The sequence below is a fragment of the Pararge aegeria genome, chromosome 1 (assembly GCF_905163445.1).
Source record: "Pararge aegeria chromosome 1, ilParAegt1.1, whole genome shotgun sequence".
NCBI lineage: Eukaryota > Metazoa > Arthropoda > Insecta > Lepidoptera > Nymphalidae > Pararge > Pararge aegeria.
In genome coordinates, this window is record NC_053180.1 from 6,570,296 (window position 1) to 6,588,297 (window position 18,002).

At 37.4% G+C, this 18,002-nt stretch overlaps 1 protein-coding gene across 6 annotated transcripts in view; it reads left to right on the plus strand.

Annotated features, from left to right (window-relative positions):
- LOC120623211 (focal adhesion kinase 1) overlaps nt 1–18,002 on the plus strand; it is a 195,264-nt gene that overhangs the window by 153,900 nt on the left and 23,362 nt on the right. For 2 of the 6 annotated variants that reach the window (XM_039900867.1, XM_039893096.1), the window contains 8 exons: nt 203–757; nt 8,264–8,376; nt 15,466–15,650; nt 16,285–16,440; nt 16,729–16,808; nt 16,891–17,047; nt 17,228–17,372; nt 17,680–17,801. In XM_039900867.1, coding sequence (XP_039756801.1) covers nt 312–757; nt 8,264–8,376; nt 15,466–15,650; nt 16,285–16,440; nt 16,729–16,808; nt 16,891–17,047; nt 17,228–17,372; nt 17,680–17,801 — 1,404 coding nt within the window. In that variant the 5' untranslated portion in view covers nt 203–311. Of the gene's footprint in view, nt 1–67; nt 758–8,263; nt 8,377–15,465; nt 15,651–16,284; nt 16,441–16,728; nt 16,809–16,890; nt 17,048–17,227; nt 17,373–17,679; nt 17,802–18,002 lie in introns of those variants that run through there. The other 4 variants (XM_039889095.1, XM_039889914.1, XM_039908288.1 and 1 more) reach the window with 3 other exon arrangements.

Sequence of the window (18,002 nt, forward strand, 5' to 3'; positions counted from 1 at the left end):
TGATCGCCGGTGGGGATTGTTATGCACATGTTGTTACTTGGTTCTTTATGCAGTCAACCAATCGCTTTCGGATGTCGCGCACGTTTATCTTTTATATGTGTAATAGTAACCGAGACACTTAAAGTATTGCCGTGAGTGATTACAATCACTTACACTTTAATTACTTTGAAATTTTATTTTAATCACTGGTAACACTTTTAAGATTTAAAACAGTTAAACATCGATAAAGTCAGTGCTAATTGGAAGCTGTAATTTAAGTGTGCAAAGTGAAGTCTACAAAAAATAAGAAAGTTGTCACAAGTGTTCAAAAAATGGTTATGGAATCCGCACAGCCTGCGGGGCGCTTTTGGCCCTTATCGCCCCGTTTGTGGCGTAGAAGCAACGAGTACTCAAAAGTCGTTTTTGAACCGAGACGACCTCCGATATCACCGATCGAGATACGAAAGCATGATAGAATTGACGAAACACCAGATCTTTTGCGATCTAGAAGTTTCATAAACGATAAGCTAGATCATTTTGACCTGGATGGTGATATAGAATTCAGAAAACATGGTGCAGATGAAAAGTACCGGTGGAGTGTCGATTCGAAGAAGCCACCCGTTAAAGAAGCTAAAAGAGAAAAAGAAGAAGTAGTTAAATTGAGGTCCAAGAAACAGAGGCAGCCAAGGCCAAACAGTCTTCAGTTATTATTGTGCCCATCGAGTTCGGGACACTACAGCAGCAACACTTGGAGATACACTAGGGTTCGGTCAAAAAGGTTTGTCAATTTTTTTTATTGTTTGAGACAAATTAAGATGCATTCTGATGAATTGATCTTGGCTGCAAAAGTGTCAGACGCTTACTGCACATTTTAATTAATTTGATTCGACACGCGACGTTGTGGAATATTTTTCAAAGAATACGAGTAATTTATTTTTTGTAACAGTGTAAGTCACCAGCCAGGAGATTACGGAAATATACGATTGTAGTTTTCGTCATTTGGACTCCTTGCCAAAATATTATATAATCTTTATAGCTTTGACTGATACAAGCGAAACGGTAGTAAAGTTCACACACAAATTTTTGGCGTGTTTGGTTGATTCTCTGCTTCTATAGCGGCTAGGTTATGAATAAATAAACTAACTCTATTCAATATTAATTATAACAGTTTATTATAAAGGTTAAGTAACATGGTCTCTTAATTAAGATATTTTTTTCGATTCGAACTGCACGTTCCTCAGATTTACCTACACAGCTTAAAACTTAAAAAGAAGATATCGTTTTGAAATAATTTGGTGTAATACATAGAAACATTTACTGTACTTAATTATTTCGATTCGCCTACGCCTACGGTGTGTTTGGACTGAAATTCTTATGAATAGGTCTTGCGTCTAACATTTATCAGGCAGCAATAACGCTTAATTAAATTACAAAGTATCGCAATCAAGTTACAGATGGTTGGATATAATTAATTTTGATACTTTCCCTTAACACTCGTAAATGTCTCCACCTTGCGTAACTCCGTAGGCGGCGAGTGGGTGGCATTACGAAGGTTGCATGGTGGAATTAAATTTGCCTTCGACCATAGATCATCCGTTAAGGAATTCGTAAGTTCCTTCGATTATAATGTAACATTTAAATGCGTGTTTTTGTTGTTGGAATTTATTTTATAGTGGACTTTATAAGGTTGTAAACAATGATTTAGAAAATATATATATATTAAATAAATATATATGTACCACAAAAATATCTTCTATATCTTTTTTAGAATAAAGTTTGTGAGCTCTTTAATTTTTGACGCAAGGATTTGAAGGCAATACATAAAATTGCTTAAAAATAAATTTGAAATTTAAAAACCCATCCAGCTTAATAGTTTATATATAATATTACCCGCAGTAAAGTTTATGAGTACTTAGTAAAAGCGTCAGTACAAAACTCATTATTAAACGTAAACGACTCTGTAGTTATCGCTATTAATTGCGACAAGCACCTACTTACGGAAATGGAAGTCACTGAACGCAATTAACCAGTAATAACAATTCGGCGGCACTTCTTTTGCATTATGATTTTACTTGAAATGAATCATACAAAGGTTTTGTCGGAATGTATTACTTATAATGGCAATGTTACTGACAGAATAAGAAATGCATGCACAAAATCCGCCATACTGACGAGATCTAGGCTCCAGCATCGCGTAATGAATATTCAGCGATAGCGATTATTACAAAGCTTTTATGCAAACCAATTAAAAACGAAGACTGATATTCTGCTTCATCGTCCGCTTCCTCTTGGAATTACAAATTAGTTTATATTGGATGCCCCTCGAAACAATTTTTGTTGCTTACGTATCAGGAACAAGGAAGAAAACAGTTTCTCATTAGTGATCCGACCTAGTTATTTTATACAAAATAAAGTTTGAGGTACAATAACTTACTTACAGTTTAACCATAATAAAATACCATATACTTAATGCTGATACAACGGGGTGCTATAAGAATAACTGTAATAAACCAACTTAAAAAGTTTCTATATAAATATGTTATATATGGTACCATTTTCACCGTGCATGCCGCAGAACTTAAGTATAGACGATATAATCGTCTATACTTAAGTTCTGACGCTAAAATCAATTGACGTTATTATATTGTTAGTTTTAGCACATTCATACATATAGTATAAGATTTACATAAAGCAATAGATAAATGAATTCTCAGGATTCAAAGTAAGGTTTTCTGAAAGGCAAACTATTTTAGTACTGACCATTATCAGGATTGTATGTTCAGTATCGGTTTGTAATCTAAGGTAATAATTTCGATAGTAACCAACAAATCGCCGAGCATTTGTCAATATAAACTCGATCAGGATCTACGTAATTGGATTGCCTGATAAATGACATTACACGGGTACAGCAGCTATCATTGTGCGTTACACTGCCCTGGGAAATAGCACTTTCAACATTCTACTAACATACCAGTAATTTTAATTTTGGGATTGTTTGTGCAACGTCCTATGTCTAGTTGTAATTTATAGTTTGAAGTATAGCTTCCGTCAGTTTTTATTGGGTTTTATTGTAGCTCGGCTGGTTACGTAAAGAACATAAAATGGGGTTGAAAAATGTGACTTTAATGTATGTATGTACTAGCTGTTGCCCGCGACTTCGTCTGCGTTTGATTTTGTTTTTTGATGTGGCATTAAATTTAGTTGTTGAACTTAAAATAATTAAAGTATTCAGTATTGCTAAGCCTTCTCTGGAGTTCTGTCCTCTATCTCCAACCACAGTTTGGGCAAAATTAAACACATATTATAACCTCTATAGTACAAAAATATTTTTTTAAATCGGTTATAATTTGTCGGAGTTATGGTTTAAAATCGTCAAACACTCATCCCCTCTTCCAAAGGAACCGTGCTTAATGTCGGGATAAAAAGTATCCTATATTACTTCTAACATTTCCAAGAATATGTGTACAAAGTTTCATGAGGATCGGTTAAGTAGTTTTTGCGTGAAAGCGTAACAAACAAACTTACATTGACATTTATAATATTAGTAGGGATGTGTAAGCAGTGATAGACTTGTGTGGTTAGGGCTTTGGTCTTCCGTTCGGGGGAACCGTGTTTGATCCCCGGCACGCACCTCTTACTTTTCAAGGTTATGTGCGTTTTTTAATATATGAAAATAACTAAAATTTGCTTTAACGGTGAAGGAAAACGTCGTGAGGAAACTTTCATGCCTGAGAGTTCTCCATCGTGTTCTCAAAGGCGTTACCAATCCGCGCTTGGCCAGGGCAGCGAGGCGGACTACTGCCCCAAACCGTTCTGATTCTGAAAGTAGAGTATTCAGGACTCCCGTGCCTGTAGTGGCTGGTAACAGATCAACTTTTTACAAACAAACCTTGTTCTAATATCATGGCATTAAACTGTCGTGCTGTTGCAGGTTCGAATATAGTAGAGTAACAATTTTTACATATCGAGCCGGGTATTATCATCATCAGTAACTCCTCAGGGTCTCTTCTCAGAATGAGGAGGATTTAAAAAGTTATACTTGTAAATCGACAAAACATATAAATTTATTTAAAGTCATTGAAATTACTGACTGTTGTTTCCTTTATAGAAAGTGAAATTTTACTCATGCATCAAAATATTAAAAAATTAAAATTAAAAATTAATTTTTTACAGTACAGTACGTACAGCAAAATAATATATAATACACTAGCTGTTGCCCGCGACTTCGTCTGCGTTTGATTTTGTTTTTAAAGTATTCAGTATCGCTAAGCCTTAAATGAGTATAGTTGTATATACATATAACATGTGACTGTCAATTAATTATAGACAAATAATTTGCAATAAAATAAAATTGTGACTTTACTTAAAGATCTTAGCTGTCCTATCTCTTAAGTTGGACCAGACTGCTCACGGTGTGCCAATTTAATTTAAAATCGGTTCAGTAGTTTAGGAGTCCATCGCGGACAAACATCGTGACAGGAGATTTATATATATTAAGATTGAAATTGGGGTCATCCTAGTAAATTAATATTGTATACAATCTAATCTATAGAGCTATGATTTGTATTACTTTATGGCAATTTATAATTCGAAACTAGCTATAAAGTACTATTAGTTCTTTTTGAATATTAATAAGTAGGACATGCTTTTGTGCAACATCAATATAACAATAGTATAATGGCAATTGCATCATTGCTCTACCTACTGCAATCATGTCATAGGCATGATAGCGTTATCTTTTTTTACTGCGATCGACACTGAGGTCCTCAACCCACGACACATGTGCTAATTCCAATTGAAATCTTAATGCCTTTTATCCTAAGTGACCTCTGTGTTGATGTGAATATGATGAGTAGTTCCAACTCCTAAGCTATTGCTTACGTTTGTTTTGGTTAAAATTTAAAGTCGCTCAATTAGATTACATGCAATTCAATCAATTGTATCAAATAGTTAGTTTAATTATCCTTCTTGCTTCCGATTGGAAATAACACTTAGAAGTACTAAATGGTGGAATCGCTTTAATTAAAAATAAATAAAAAATAAACGATGTTACTTGTGCCAATGGAGCTATTTTATAACTCATGTTCTCGATTATATGCTGAATATGCAATAGTTTCAAAATCGCGCTCAATCATTACGAAGTTTAATATGATTCACTCCATATCTAACAAGTCTAAGCTTGCCTCACAAATTAAAACACGATTCACCTCTTTCACTCCTACACGGGTTGGGTATTTCGCTATTCGCCGTTTGTTTACTTTTTAAAGCGTACAGTATTGTTCCGATAAAGTAAATCGGATTCTCTCGAGTGAGCTTACGTGTTTTTATTCACGTTTGCAGCAAACACAGAGTTTATATGTTTGCTATAAATGCTATTTCCTTTTTTAAAGGGACACGTTCTTTCTATAACATGTTTAATGCATTTTTATTGTAACGAATTCAGTCTCTAATATTGAACGTTGATTCATTGAAAGAATTGTTGTTTGTTTAGTATAAAAAATATTTTTAATTTGCTCGATTTATGTTGAAGTGCAATAAACGTAAAAGTTTTCCTATATATTGTTTAACATATAATATATACATATTATGGAATGGAATTCGTAAATTATTGAAAATATTTAAATTGAAATCATAATCCTGTATGTAAATATAATGAGTAAATTCAACACGAATAGTATAAGTTTTCCTATTTTCTGTTAAAACTTTTACTTCAAACAGAAAATAGGAAAACTTATACTATACGTGTTGAATTTACTCATTATATACACATACAGGATTATGATTTCAAGTACCTACTAATATTATAAAAATTCGTTATCTATATGATATTTAACCTGTGTCCGTTTTTTCTGACCATGATAATAAATAATTCTGCGTCTGTAATATTTACGTTTAAATTTGATTTCGAGTGCAGCCATCAGTATTTAACAAATTCCATGTTTAAATATCTGCGTCCATTTCGTACAATAGAAGCGTTTTTCAACAAAACCACTAAAAGGGCTGTCAGTCGTTTCACATGCACGTATACTGCATTTGCATGCGCCGAATGTTGCCAATCGATGAACGGGGGTTACCCCCATCTGCGTCGGGGAAGGGTAAGGGGGTAGATCGCCCTCGTGTCCCTTACTTGTGGCCGCACATAGCCACTGGTCTGTGTATAATTAAAACGAAGCCTACGTATTGAGTATTGACCAGAACAATGGTGTTCATGTGTGAAATTTTGTATGTATTTTGCAAATTTATTATTAAAACAATATCTCGATAATTATAATCTGTATAATTCGCATTATCTCTTGGTAACAGAAGTTTATTTAAAAGGTGGCGTAAAAAAAGGTTAGATATAGGTAGTTTAACTTATACTTAGAATGCTATATCTGTCTGTCGTCATCATCAAATCATAGGTATCAACCCATTACTGGTACACTACAGGGCACTGGTCTCCTCCCACAATGAGAAGGGGTTAAGGCTGTAGGCCACCACGCTGGCCCAGTGCCGATTGGTGGTTATCTATCTGTGTTTGTATTTAATATGTTTTCGTGTGTTAGAAATGCCCTAAGGTCCTGATGCATTGGCCGTAAAATAAATTTAAAAAACTAAAAGACATAAACGGGAAATTTTGCAGTAACTATTTACGTATCACTTGTCACATTTCTTGTACTGTCCATCAAAGTTATGCCCAATAATGACAACGCTGGGCAAACAGGTTGGTCATCGCAGGGCTAGACTGATCGCACCGGCGTCGCTGCTGCCCGACACCGGTCTGTGTCATTTGTTCAGCCTAGCCAATTCGATGTGGTTATACCGCCACCTGTCGATCGCAAGAGCCTCGTCGGTTCGGTGCACCATGGGCAGGTGAGGTTGGCAGGCATTTGGGAGGCTGACTGGTACTAGCCTACACCCCCGAGGTGGACAGACGACATCAAGCGCGTAGCAGGGAAGCCGCTGGACATAAGAGGCATGAAACCGCCGTGTAATTTGGAACTTCCTTCAAAGGACCAGCAGTGGATGTCTATCGGTTTATATGATGATCATGATGTCACATTCCGTATAATAGTGATCGTTAAAACGGAAGGGAGGACTCATAAAAATTTCAGGTTGATGGCCTCATAAATGTTCTTTATTTAGCAATTCTTGTTCGATTTGCCTTTCTGATTTCCTATCCGCACTTAAAGAGAATCTAGAGCTTTTATATTCACGAATACCGCAATGGATCTAATTCGCTGGAGTTAATCCATTCTCGACGCCTAAGATTGATGACTGTTAACCCGGATTTGATAGTCCAAAATATATTCTGAAAATACTAAACGCTGCGCAATGTTGGCAAGCCACCCAATCCCTATTGATAATAATCTGGTATTGGAGTGGGAATTTGTTTACATTTTGTCTGGATACTTATAAGTTGGTTTCATATTTTAGAAATCTATCCTTTTGTTGAGAGTTGTCGTTGATTTAACGCGCAAATGTCGACCGTGTGGAGGTCCGAGGTCGTGTTCGATACCCGGCAGGGGAGATTTAGGAATTTATTATTTCCGAATTTTCTCTGGCCTGGTCTGGTCTGGTGTGAGGCTTCGGACGTGGCTAGTTACCCCCCTACTGACAAAGACGTGCACCGTTAAGCGATTTAGCGTTCCGGTTTGATGTCGCGTAGGAACCGATTAGGGGTATGGGATAAATGTGACTGTCATACTCCATAACAGGTTAGTCCGCTACCATCTTACCACTAGGTGGAATTGCAGTCAAGTACTAACTTTTCTTGTAATAAAAATAATTGCTACATGTATTTAGATTAACATTAGGTAATCTTGGTTTAACCCCATTTAACTCCGTGGTATTTTTTTGAATTGAAATCATCTTAAGGCGATTAAGCACTTTTTTACAATTTTGTTCTATAAAAAAGTCGCGTGGATATCGTCAGCGACCGCCGTCGCCATCGGTTTATATCGGTAAAAGTAATAGTAATCGGTAATAGCAAGCAGTCAATAGGCTGATGATTTATGGCCTAACTGATGAAGTTCAAAACTATAGCTTATAAAAAAAGCAACACTTAGCAGGTCATGCAAGGAACGCATCCTTAAAAGTGCCTCCCACTGTCCATCAACCTGAAATTATAAACCACATATAGGTATGCCTAAATACCAGCAACCACGCCTTTCAGATTCATACATTACTATACTGGCAGGCGCCAGAAATAAGCATTGCGCTAGTAATTCCCGGACGAGCTCTGTCGCAAAAACCTCTATTACTGAATCATGATGATTTGTAACACTTGTATTTTTGTTTGCAGCCATGAGCCGGAGGGCGGCGGACGCTGCGGCGAAGGGCCGCTAGCTCGTGCGATGCAGTCCACGCCGCAGGGCGGCTCGCCCAAGCGGCATGCGACACCGACGCCGGCGCATGGTGAGTATATCAATGATATCAGGGCACAGGTCTCCTTCTGCAATGCACCGGCTTAGGCCGTAATCCACTACGATGCCTAAGTGCGTATTGGTGAATTCTCAAGCTCTTTGCAATATTATGGAGAACACTAAGGCATTCAGGGTCTCTCACGATGTTTTTCTTCACCGTTGAAGAAAACTTTATTTAATTGCTAAAAAAGCACATAACTTTTCCCGGTTGCTAAGAAGGAGTATGATATTATTTTTGAAATCCAAGATGGCCGCCGTATCGAATTGTCAATTTGTTTTTTGAGTATCGTTTTTAAGGATTTCCGGGTGGCTAAGAACGAATATGATATTGGTAAGAAAATAATATACTACTTTGATGCAAAGAGACAATTATCTTTAATCCTGGCTCTAACAGTCCCGACAATATCGGTAGAATCGTCTCAAATTTTTTTCCGGACAAACAGTCGATTAAACACGGGGTGTGCTTTAAAAGCAAAAAAAACACATAACATGGGTACGTACGAGTACAAGATATAGTTTATACCTTAAAAAAACTAGCTAATATGACACGAACCGTACTGTTAACAGACAAACAAACGAGGGAACGACAGCTTACCGTAATGTCTAGTTATGTGTATTACGGTGACGGGAAGGAATGCTACTGAAGAAGTTTTAAAACGTAGAGCACTGAGTGCGTAACCACTCCTTGTAAAGACGAACTCGTCGACTGGTTTAGGCCTGCTGAAATCCATAAGGATGGGATGTACTCCTACAATTACCCAATTTTTCGGAGAATCAAATCGACTTTCCTCATGAACTAGATAGAAGAGTACCCAATTTTAGGCCAGACCTAGGTATCGACCTTTAGAACTCGTGATATGAAGTCGAACACGTTATATCCATAGCTATGTAGCACATGGTGTGAGAGGGCGTCTTGGCGGACGCACAAGGACCCTTCAGGATCGTTTGTACTCCGCATCCGTAGCTAAAACACTCGTTAAATATTTACGCTACTCGCATCTAGGTCACACGATAAACCTGACTCCGCGCTCCAGGATATTGTAAGCAAAAAATGTCATCAAATTACCTTTGACATGGAAATTAAAGTGACAAGTGCGCGTTCATTAAAACTCGACGTGGATTTATCAAGTGGCAACCGGGAAGGTTTCACTTTCACTTCAAGGCCTTTTTATTTACTTTCCGTTTGCCACAGCGCGGCGCGGAAACTTTTTTAAATGTATACCTATGTATCCTACCTTTTGGTATCCTATTTTTATACTGACCAGCTTTCTCCGACGGCTTTGCTTATGTTAATGTAGATTTTACCAATAAAGTCGGCTAGATCTTCTCTAAAACTTATCCATCATATAGCATTTTCTGTACCCTGACAAATTGTATGTAATAATCATATCATTGGTTGAATAGGTAAATTGTGAAAGCATTTCCAACGAACTCACGTTTTCTCTTTACTCTGAAAGATTTTTTATCTGATTATTGAACTGTTTTCGGTTCCAACATGTTCCACGTACTGAAGGGGCAGTAGGTGCATATTAGGGGATGGTGTTCCACCAAATGAGTTGAAGTTTTGGAGGAGAAATCTGGATGCAGTTTTTAATCTAACGCTGAATGAAGCACTCTTGAAAAAATTTATTTTGGGAAAATTTTATTGTTTTCTGCCAAGAAAATCTCACCACTTCTCTTGTGTTGATCTTGCCTAAATCCGTGCCTTGCAGAGCACGTTATTTATTTATTTAGTTATTCAGATATATTTCGATTACAATATCATTCTTACTAATAATATAAACGCGAAAGTGTGTTCGTTCGTTTGTCCTCCCTTTCGTCCTAACTAAGCAACCAATTAGCTTAATTTTTGGCATAGCGAGGATGCTTAAACCTCTACGTCCCTTATAGGCTAAAGATTATAATGAACTGGGTATAATTGATACGCAATTTTCAACCGTTATGTAATACGTTTATGCGTTTTCTGTCAATCAGTAACGCAACAGATTTCTGTAATAGGTATTTTGTATAGGTACAGCAGATCGATACAAGATTATGTCCGTCCACTCAAAGGACACGTTCATGAATAATTCTGACAGAGTGCATAATATGCGCGAGTTATGGCTGTGGGTTGCACTGATAGCCATTATTTATGGCCTATCGACCCGGTCTGGCTACACCCGCATGCATTGTGCATACAGTTTGATCACTATTTCGTAATTGCGCGTTTTTCTGTTCATCAAAGTGCCTCTCGTGACTTTGTCTAGCTACGTTTGCTTATTCGATCGCGTGGAAGTTTAAGTACGGCTTTTTATGCAATTAAAAAGGCACCAACGAGTTGCAATAGTGGGAAAAAGTATTGTAACTAGATTGCGTTCTTTAAGACATCATCGTCATCCTCGTAATGTTTTACAGATTTCCTAAAGACAGAAGTTAAAAGCTTAGATCCACCAAGCTGCTCCAAAGGTCTCTAAAAATAACTATTACTCTCTTCTTTCTCTAGTCTTAATAATCACACTTACATACTTCATATAGGGTTTCATATCGTACGTTGGTACGGAATGCATCGTTAGCAATGTCAAATCGTACTTGGCCGGTTTTTACACTGCATAACTGGGTGTCACTTTGAAGGTGTCCATCATACAGCACACATTGAACTGAGATAGATACAGTCATAACTGCACAATATTATGAATGCGAAAGTTTTTTTGTATGGATGGATAAATGCAGTAGCGTGCATAGAGGGTATGCACAGGGTATTCAGATGATATAAATTGAAGAAAATCTCCAGCACGAGTTATAAATAAAATGCCTATCCTTCAATTTTTTATAACTCGTATTGGATATTGTCTTCATTTTATATCATTTGCATACCCTGTGCATACCCTCTAGCACGCCACTGCATGGATGGATGTTTGTTACATTGTCACATGATTATACCCTGGATTAACACATAGGCTGCTTTTTGTCCCGGGAAAATGTACGGCTCCCGCAGGATTCATAAAAAAACTAAAAAACCGCGTACAAAGCGGGCAACAACTAGTTAAAAATATGCATACATGCGCAAAGGTGGCCCGACCTTATCGTTTAGCGATCTTCTCCAGACAACCTTTGGTTGATTAATTGTGTTTTGAGAAAAGTGGTAGGTAGTGCAAAAAAAAGGTTGCATCAACGAGAACAACGTGTTTGATTGTAGTCGAGTATTTGACCAGTAACGTCTTTAATTACTCTTAGAATACCACATCTGAAATTAAATGAGACATCGCACACTCGACATAGTTATAATTTAAGGATTTCTCTCGATGCCCACCTCAAGAGTAAGCACCCTTTCAAACAACAAGCAATTTTTCAAATCATTCCACTATTGACGTAGAAATCAATAAACAAACATTGAAAAAATACTTATAGTCGAATATAGAATCTATCTATCTATCTCGCTCTTAGAAGTCGGTTAATGAAATTAAGTATCAAATACCTCGCTGCTCGCTGGCTTACACGAAGCTCTTGAGTCGTCAGAAATGTTTGCGATACTCACAAAGTCGTTTTGAAACATAAGAACGGACTGAAAAGAATTTCCATCATTACACTAATTGCCTGTTACGGACTACGGAATGCGCTACTTACAACATTCAGGCTGAAATCGCAAACCCTTGAGTTGCTTCAGTATTTTTTATAAAAAGTTTTTTCCATAATTGTTTTAGAGCTCGTATAAAGCCACGGCGATTATGTGGTACAAAAGGCTTTGAAGTCGTTCCAATGAGCGTCTCATATATTTTGACGTGGACGTAGCACGTGGTAATAAGACGAGGACGTAGGAGGTGGACATAGGACGTGGACATCCTGTAGGCTGTAGACAACGAGCTCAGAATAACTAATTTCGTCGTTTGAGTGATTACGGCTCATAAGTTAAAGCTATCTTACGCAGTTTGTGTTAAGAAGATATCTGCCATTTAAATAAAATATTAAAATTGTTTCCAAAATAAAGATTCTTTGCTTAAACCTATATAGAATTAATAAACCGACATCGAACTTAGAACAGATTATAAAGAATCGGTCAATCTATGGGACTGAACTTGAGAACATGTGCGTAGTGCAATGAACAATATAGTAAAATTTTCTTGAGAAACTGTCACTAAAGTATTCTTCTTTGCGTCCTACGTCCCTCCTTTGGGGCAAAAAGGAGACACAATACTTCTCTATTGCGACCTGTCTGTGGCCACGCGCTTAACTTCACTCCAGGTAAAGCCAATCTTCTGCGCCTCCGCTATGACAGTTCGCCGCCAGGTTTGTTTCGGTCTTCCCCTTTTTCGCTTCCCCTGTGGGTTCCAGTCAAGAGCCTGTCTGGGAACACGTGGCTTTGGTTCCTCGGCAGGGTGTGACCAATCCACATCCATTTGCGGCGACGTATTTGGATTTCAATTGGATCTTCGTGGCACAGTCTCCACAAATCCAAATTATTTATCGTGTCTCGCCAGAAGATTTTTAAAATATGTGGTAGGCAGCGATTAACATATACCTGGAGAACGCGTGTTAAATAATCTGTATTCTTCCAAACTGTGCAAAAACTTGATGTTCTCCAAATTTGACTGTGAAAAACTGTGAAAACATTAAGTATTAATTATATCAAATTTGGAAAACTTTTGTGATAACTAGTATAGTTGTGTAGCTACATGACAGTCAACTTTTTTATATATATAGAAGATAATTGACGGGGAATCCTCAATTTTTATCAGGCAAAATCCCAGTTAGTACCTATACGATATACCCGATGATAACAGCAATCCGTCATCGGTTCATACAAATTCATATACACTCGTCATTTCGTATTATCTCCGATTAGTATAACTAATCATTATTCTTAAACCCAAGGAAAACTTTTGGAATAAATTGTTTCTATTATTCCATTTCAACCGATTCAGAGAAGCCGAACCGAACAGCATTATATTCCTACAACTATCATAATATCAGATAGTTAATTAAACATGATTTCCAATCGGAGCTGGACTAAGGGCTTCTCCCAACGGAAGGGTTTGGAAAAGAGTCAAATGGCATACCTACCTACCGATACCGATAACACAATATTCCACGAAACCCAACTACTCGTATTTTCCTAAAAACAAGGTGATGGAAAACTCGTCAAACCAACATTTTCCGCTAACAAAGTGTCACATTAAAACCTCCGTGCATTATTTAACCGAGTTCTACTTAAAACGGGTGCTTGATTATTCAACGAGGCTCACAATTTGCATCTTGAGCATTTGAATCATGTGCTTCCAGATAGTGATAAATAAGACATTTGAATACTTCCAAGACAATTGTTCGCGGGATCGCTGGAGTGGGCGTTGAATGATAATTGAGTTTTTTCGTTGAGTCGACAGTCGGCACCGACGACGTTCCAAGAAGTTCGGTATGCGAAAATAGAAACGCCTTTTTATTTACATAGCCTGTCTGGTGCAATCATTTATGGGCTGGGAGGCAGTAGGCAATTATGAGGGGGAACATTTTGCTTCCAAGTTTTAAATACGCAGCGCAAAGTTCGCAACGCTCTCCCAGTTTCCGTCCTTTCCCGCGTTCTGTTACTTATTGACTTCGGGTAGTGGAAAAATAGAAACTCTACGCGACTGAAGTAGCAGGTATCTGCTTTTGTGTTCAAAAATAGTGAAAACGCCCCGCGTACGTACTTTACTCCCGCGGAATGTTACTAGCTTACAAATTTTTCCCATTTTCCCCATTTGATGGTAAACATTAGAGGTTAACTAATTGCTATCAACTGCTAAATGGACCACTTCGGTCCATGTTCCACCAACCGCTTCTTCGAGAAACACTTAACTAAAGTGGAGTGGTTTTTGATGCATCAATATTAGTCGGTTTCTGGATGTTCTTAATGCTATGTTTAACCATTCAGCCTTTTTCACAAGTCATAATCATATCAATCCATTATCATCCCATTACAGGGCAACGGTCTCCTTCTTTAAGGAGAAGGGTTTAGGCAGTAGTCCACCGCGCTGGCCTTGTGCAGATTGGTGGACTTCGGGCCTTTGAGAAAAGTATGGAAAACACTTAGACTGTAGATTTCCTTACGATGTTTTCTTACACTGTTAAAGCACGTGATATTTACTTAATTCCTTAAAACGCAAATAAAATTGAAAAATTAGAGTTGCGTGCGGGATTTGAACTCGGACCCCCGAAAGTGAAGCCGAAGAACTAACCTCTAGTAGTCCACAGTATTTTATGAAGGACCTAAAAGCACTAACCACTTAATGTAAAATGACGTGCAAAAAAATACGTCTTCCGCTAAGTCATACATTTATTTCCTAAAGCATATTTTCCTCATGTTGTCAATAGCTTATTAAAATAAACTGATCATGCATACTAAATTATCAACATTTATTTAGTATTCTATAGGTTTTCTCTCTGGATTATTGAGAAAAACTATAATATTCCGTTACCACAGTGACGTTATCCTCATCATTAGGAATAGAACGGCCAAATAAGGTATACTGTCGTCATACATAACGATGTATGTACATAATAATTTTCCGCCTTAATTGCCGGCATGGCAACGTTGCATAATAAAGCTGTATTGACAGTTGTGTTGTCCTATGCTATTGCGGTCTGTTCTGTCAATAATAATAATATAATTAATTCACCTGCTTTTATTATTAATGGCATATATGGATAAACTTTAATAACTTGTTGACAAATCATTGTGCACTTTTCGTAATTAATTTTTACTTTACCATCGGTTGAAACAGATTTATACCGTTTGTTTTTAACAGCTACCAATCTATATATCATCTTTATAAAAATCAATGTGTATGTGGATGTGTGCGCGTAAATAACTCTAAAAAGGTTCGACCGATGAAAGTTTTTCTTTTGTTTTGTTCGCACCAAATCTGGACACATCCCCAAGGAAAGATGAAAATTATAAAAAACTTATAAAAAAGATATCGTCGAAAAATAAACATAACCTAAACCTAATTGGTAATTTTGAATGGAAAGCACACCTTCGGATAACTTCCAATAGATGATGTTATTGCCATAATGAGCATTGGGACACAAAATTTTAAATAATCAATTTAAATATTTTTTTCTTCCTTAGGAGCGGCAACCGACCCATCAATGTTAAAAGTACACCTCCCAAATGGAGGCTTCAACGTTGTGAGGGCATCAGTGGACGAAGACGTGCGCTCAGTGCTACGATGTCTGGCCGCCAGGCTTGCGGCGGGCGATCGCGTATACGCATCGTGCTATGCGTTGAGGGCGAGACGGCTCACCACTGGCAAGGTAGGCTGCTCCGTATAAATATTTGTTTTTTTTTTTAAACTTCTACAGTAAGTGGAAAACCATCTATAAACAGAGCTAGACTTCTCAGGGTAAGCAAGGAACCCTGTGACAACAACCTTAGGCATGGTAGGTGCTAAGCCTCAATTGCTATGTAAGTTCACCGGCAACCACGCCCTTTAGACCGAACCACAGCAATGCAACAATGCTGCAAGCACGGTGGTAAACTTGTTTCTAGCTTCTCCCGCGTGTACTCTACACAGATTTTTTGTTATTATTTGTACTGTTTATTTAATTCACCTATTCCCGAAGTATTGGCTGCTCGTCTTAATACACGCGCCTCCGTCCTGCTTCATTGTTCGTCACTTCAGTGTCCGGCAAGATGCAAACTGCGTCCGTACCAAAATTTTGTCAAGAATGGTTTATTGGGTGAGCCTTGTCGTTTCAATCAACAAAGTTTGTTTTTTAGGAAATACAAATTTAGGCAGATTACGAGCGCTAACAATTTTTGCATACCTATGGCACGCGTGATTAATTGACCTTGAGTATAGGCTTAAACGTAGTTTGAGATCAAGTACGCGCTCCTTAGCATAAGGTGATGGAATACATAAGTTCACTGAATCCATGAATTTTCTAGATACGTTGGATACATCAAGACACGCCGGTATCTGAGCTGCTAGCGAAGTGGCCGGCGAGTGAATGGCGTTTGGAACTGCGCGTACGCTATTTACCCGCCAACCTTCGTGATCTCTGCGATTCGGACCGCGTTACCTTCCACTATTATTATGACCAGGTAATACAACAACAATTATTTTAATAAGAATACAGCATAAGTTTCCCACCTATGTAAGAAAACGATTTTCATCTTACATGTATTTTTTTCGATCGTTATCGTAACACACTCTTAAGCATAAATTTTGTGACGCAAAACTTTACAATCTATAAAGAAATGTCAAAAAGGACGTTGAGATGCATCTTTGGTTTATAAAAAGGTAGAATAATCCACCCTGTCTATACTTATATAATATTACCTGTCTTGGCAGTTGTCACTCATTGTATTAAATGGTGTTCCTTTTCTCAGGTCCGACACGACTACCTCAATGCCAATCATCAAATGGTGGATCAAGATTTGGCAATACAGATATGTTGTTTAGAAATAAAGTGAGTTTTTTTTCATGCATCTTTGTTAAGAAATTTAATGGAATATACCAAAATATGTAACTGTCTCTATTTATTGTTTCAGGTATTTCTGTAAAGACATGCAGATATCATTGGACAAGAAGTCCAACATAGAGTACCTGGAGAAAGAGTTTGGTTTGCACAAGTTCCTACCGAAGTCAGTCCTTGATGCGATCAAGCCCAAAGTGCTAAAGAAGGCGATACAGCAACAGTTTAAAAAGGTATCTTCATCAATCATTATCTTAACTCCTAATCTGTTTGCCCTTTCATGATCATAAAATATATGATCAGCATTATATTAAAATACCTATGAATTAATAAACCAACAAGACCAAAAACACGTCCTTGGAAATGAATACCTTTAAACATGAAATTGTTATGATCGATTATATTTTTTTTAGGTGGCAAACTTAAGTGACACCGACTGCATGCTGAAGTACTTAGAAACGATGCACACGCATTACGGGTACGATCGCGAGACGTTCACGGGCGCGCTCGGTTCTGGCTGGGCGATACCCGTTGAGCTAGCGATAGGACCCGATATAGGTAAGTTTTCCATTATAATCTTAATATTTCATTTGCCTACTGAATATATTTAAACATACACGGTTTTACTAGTATAATGTCAGAAAGGATACATGCCAAATATTAAATTCATTTGCGATACTGCTGATAGAAAGTTTCTTGCACATTGTTTCTTTTCATTTAGATCCTTGAAAAGATTTTTAGAAACTAATATTTCTTAATACTGATAACGCACTATTTTAACTTGACCAAAACTTGACAGTGCTATTAAAAGATAATTATTTAATCGCATACTAACACGGACACTAATTTTCTTTTTATTTTGCAGATATATCATACGTATCCCATAAAGCAGGCGAGCCCCCCACCTACACAAAGATTGCTTCTTTCAGTGACATTGTAGCGGTTCAAACCTTAAAGTCCAATTGCACGCAGCAGTCAAATTCGCAGGTAATATATATAAATGTATAATTGTTATTCTCGATTTAACTAATGCGTTTGATTCTATGCATCATCATATAGTTTGTTTAAATATTTAGAAACTATCCTGACTGGCATACGAAATGTTTACTTAGGTAAATACAAGCAGTGGCGTGCATACAGGGTATGCACAGATGTGATATAAAATGAAGAAATTCTCCAGTACTTACC